The sequence below is a fragment of the Tripterygium wilfordii genome, chromosome 20 (assembly GCF_013401445.1).
Source record: "Tripterygium wilfordii isolate XIE 37 chromosome 20, ASM1340144v1, whole genome shotgun sequence".
Classification (NCBI taxonomy): domain Eukaryota; kingdom Viridiplantae; phylum Streptophyta; class Magnoliopsida; order Celastrales; family Celastraceae; genus Tripterygium; species Tripterygium wilfordii.
The window spans coordinates 1,906,185-1,910,100 of NC_052251.1; the positions used below are offsets into that span (position 1 = coordinate 1,906,185).

General features: G+C 37.8%; 1 protein-coding gene across 1 annotated transcript; it reads left to right on the plus strand.

The window, feature by feature from the left end:
• The first annotated feature begins 249 nt into the window (after positions 1-249).
• LOC119986432 (ACT domain-containing protein ACR8-like) lies at positions 250-3,358 on the plus strand. Its single transcript, XM_038830990.1, has 7 exons — positions 250-642; positions 1,151-1,196; positions 1,307-1,421; positions 1,532-1,599; positions 1,713-2,282; positions 2,383-2,487; positions 2,583-3,358. The coding sequence occupies exons 1-7, from the start codon at positions 581-583 to the stop codon at positions 2,943-2,945; spliced, it is 1,329 nt and encodes a 442-aa protein (XP_038686918.1). The 5' UTR covers positions 250-580; the 3' UTR covers positions 2,946-3,358.
• The last annotated feature ends 558 nt before the right edge of the window (positions 3,359-3,916 follow it).

Consider the following 3,916-nt stretch of genomic DNA (forward strand, 5'->3'; position numbering starts at 1 on the left):
CTTTTTTTTAATCCTACGATATGCGGCGTGGGTTAGATCGGGCAGTGTATTCGGGCAGAGGCGTTAGTCATGCCAGGGAAACCCTTTAATAATTTTTATTCCCTCTTTTTTGCGTATCGGAGTGATATCGTTTCAATTTTTTAAATTAAGAAATAAAATATTCTAAAATCAAAATTAGGAAATAACAATTAATATTGCGCTAAATATAAATACTAGTCCAAGGGGAAACAAAGTTGAGAACAAGGCGTACTTTGCGCTCTGAAAGGGAAAACCCATTGAGAGAAGGAGTGATTTTCTCCTCTATAGAGAGAGAGAGAGAGAGAGAGAGCTTGGTCTGGCTTAGTAGCGGCGATTTGGTCCAAGGATAGGAGCTATAGAAGCGAGAGTTGGCTTTAATCTGGCATTGTCTTTGTTTTAAACGTGCTGCGTTGGGTCTTCGATTCTCTCGTCAACAGAGAGAGAGTTTGTTTTTGTTTTCAAGGCGAAGCGTAAGGGAGTGCAGAGAGAGAGGAGCTATTTCAGTGCTCTGTTTTCTCTGATTTGGAGTTAGAATTTGAAGGAAGAGACGAAGAGTAGAGACATGGAGTGGGCTGCTTATTTGGATGAATATCAAAAGCTTGTCATCAGAATGACCACTCCCAGGTCTGTTTTCCACACGCCAACATTGCTGAAGTTTTTGTTTTCGTCTCAGTTCGTTTTCCCAAAATCTTTTGGGTTCCTCTGTTCATAATGATTCTTTCTTCTTGTTTTTTTTTGGCTTCGTTTTTGGATTCTCGATTTCAAACTCATTTTCATGAATCCATGATCTACAATTTACATGAGACAATTTTTCGTTTATGCTTCAAACAATCCCGGAATTGGTACTGATTCTCAATTTTTTGAAAAAAATTTCAATTATGGAAACTGGAGACCTAGTCAGTATCTTTCGTTCAATTAATGAAAACCAGTGAGTGATTTAGGTATTTTTCCGAAATCCGTCATAATTAATTTGACTTTTCTATCAGATTTTACTTTTTATGACCGTTTCCATAAATTTTCAAGACTTTTCAAAGGTTCTAGGTTTTTTCTTTTCACACATCATTGTTTTACTTTGAAATTGAAGTTCCATGGAGAAGCCTTCCATCTGACTTGATCTTCTTCGTTTCTGCAGAGTAGTTATTGACAATGCGGTTTGCCCTACTGCGACTGTTGTAAAGGTAACCTTCCGCGAAACCTCACGAAAAGCAGAAAAAGACGAAAGAAATTCCAACAAATAAGTAAACTCAGCCAATTGATTGACATATTATGCGTTTTGTTTTTATTGCAGGTCGATAGTGCTAGAAGACATGGAATACTGTTGGAGGCGGTACAGGTTCTCACGGATCTGAACCTTTCGATTAAGAAGGCGTATATTTCTTCGGATGGACGGTGGTTCATGGATGGTAAAACTTCTATTTTACGATTTTTTTCTTTTTTTTAACAAATAATAAGCAGATTCATGAAACTTCTAGGAGAATTAATCCTTTTTTGTGGTTTCTTTGCATATTTGCAGTTTTTCATGTGACTGATCTAAACGGAAACAAGTTGACGGATGAGAGCGTTATCAACTATATAGAGCAGGTAATTAATGTATTTAAGACAATTTAATTCCCAATTTTAATTTCTTATCCTTGCAATTAATTTGTCTCAAAACGTCTGAAAACTGAAAGGTCTTTATTTTGGGTATTTTGCAGTCACTCGGAACAATTAATTATGACAGGGCAAGTGGCTTTAACGGCTTAACGGCATTAGAGCTTACTGGAACGGATCGGGTTGGTCTTCTCTCCGAGGTTTTTGCAGTACTAGCTGACCTGCAATGTAATGTGGTAGAGGCCAAGGTGTGGACTCACAATGGTCGAATAGCTTCACTCATTTATGTTAAGGACTACAATTCTGGGTCCCCTATTGAGGACTCGCAAAAAATTGATAGAATCGAAGCACGTTTAAGGAATGTACTCAAGGGTGACAATGACATTCGAAGTGCAAATATGTCGGTTTCAATGTCTGCCATGCATACTGAGAGAAGGCTTCATCAGATGATGTTTGCTGATCGTGACTATGAGAGGAAGCCCATTTTGCAACTTACTGGTGATTATTCGCCTGTCGTCTCAGTGCAGAACTGGGCAGAAAGGGGTTATTCTGTTGTGAATGTTCAGTGTAGAGATCGAACAAAGCTTCTTTTTGATGTTGTTTGCACTTTGACTGATATGGATTATCTTGTGTTCCATGCGACAATCAATACAGCAGAGGATAGAGCATATCTGGTACGTACTTGTTATTGAGTCATGTTACTTCCTTACTGACTTGGTGAATTTTGTCATCTGAATTGTGCAATTGACTTAATTTTCTTGGTTCTTTATTCAGGAATTCTACATTAGGCACACGGATGGAACCCCAATTAACTCAGAGCCTGAGAGGCAACGAGTGATTCAATGCCTACAAGCTGCTGTTGAAAGAAGAGCATCTGAGGTATTCTTGCATTTTCTCCTTATGTGATCAAATGACTTAATCCTTTTATAGTATCTCACATATTAATGTCTAATTTTTCATGTCTTGATCAACAGGGTGTGAGGCTTGAGTTAAGCACTAGAGACAGACAAGGCCTTTTAGCGGATGTGACACGCACATTCAGGGAGAATGGTCTTAATGTGACAAGGTCCGAGATATCAACAACAGAGGAAATTGCTGTAAACGTGTTCTACGTAACTGATGCTATGGGAAACCCTGCTGACCCGAAAATCATAGAATCTGTTCGACAGAAGATTGGATTGAGTAATTTAAAAGTGAAGGAATTGCCATTGATGTACCAACAGAAGGCTGAGAGAGAAGAACAGCCAGGTGGGGTCGGCGGGGCCGTGTTACTATCACTTGGTAGCTTAGTAAGAAAGAATCTATACAATTTGGGATTGATCAGATCTTATTCTTGAAAATGGGATTGTTTGAAAAGGCAAATTCGATATGGGGGGGGCATATTCTTTGCTTGAGGTATGAGTTTGGTGTACATATGGAAAAGTTGGCATGGGGTTTCAAGTAGCTGTAGGCTGTAGTGGGTTTGGTGGGTTGAATAGATAGAGAAACAGCTGGGTTTGGGGCCTCTCCACCATTATTTTTTCTTTTAAATTGCTTTGTTTGAAGGATGGGATTTGAGATGGGGGAGGGGAACAAAGTGACACTGAAAGTTGTTTGGTGGAGGGTGGTGGTTGTTACATATGAAGGTTTGTTGCTGGTGGAGAAAGGTCAGAAGAAGATTAGGTAGATGAAAAACAAGTATTCTATACAGCATCTTTGTACATGACCATTTTTTAAAGTATTAGTATTAATGGTTGACTTGATTTGTTCACTTGCATCTCGCACTATAACTTAATCTCTCTTGGGTCCCACTTTTGGTAGAGTGTGTGTTTAATTCATTGCATTTAGTGGGAACATTTGGCCTACAATTGCGGATTATTAAAGCAACGGAATTAGAAAATAAATATTAGAGCATGTGTGAATTTGGAGTTAGCATAACATAACATGTCATCATCGAAAGATTAGTTGTGTTTTATTTTCATCACCGAACGTTTAAACGATTGATCGTGTTTCATTTTTGTCATTGAATAAATGGTTTAGGTTAGTAACTTAAAGATGAAATTTGTTTCATTTTGATAGGGGTAATAGTACTTTTGGGTACTTAATAATTTGATCAAGTTTAATTCGGGAATTCATTTTTCAAACGTTTCAAGTTGGGAATCGAAAATTCGAATTGTTACAACTTAGTCACTCCATCAGTTTTAAGACATTTTGGGCAGTGAAAATGCTTATCAAATTGTCTGCTCGAAAATGCATAAAGTTATCAGTGTGAATGGTTTGAAACAAATTTGAATTTTCGATTATCAACTTGAAAGGTTTGAAAAATGGG

Bases quoted from the DNA above. Each gene is read 5' to 3' on its own strand.
- LOC119986432 (XM_038830990.1), top strand. From the start codon at position 581: ATGGAGTGGGCTGCTTATTTGGATGAATATCAAAAGCTTGTCATCAGA. The intron at 2,283-2,382 runs GTACGTACTTGT...TTCTTTATTCAG, and splicing joins CAGAGGATAGAGCATATCTG to GAATTCTACATTAGGCACAC. The intron at 2,488-2,582 runs GTATTCTTGCAT...CTTGATCAACAG, and splicing joins TTGAAAGAAGAGCATCTGAG to GGTGTGAGGCTTGAGTTAAG.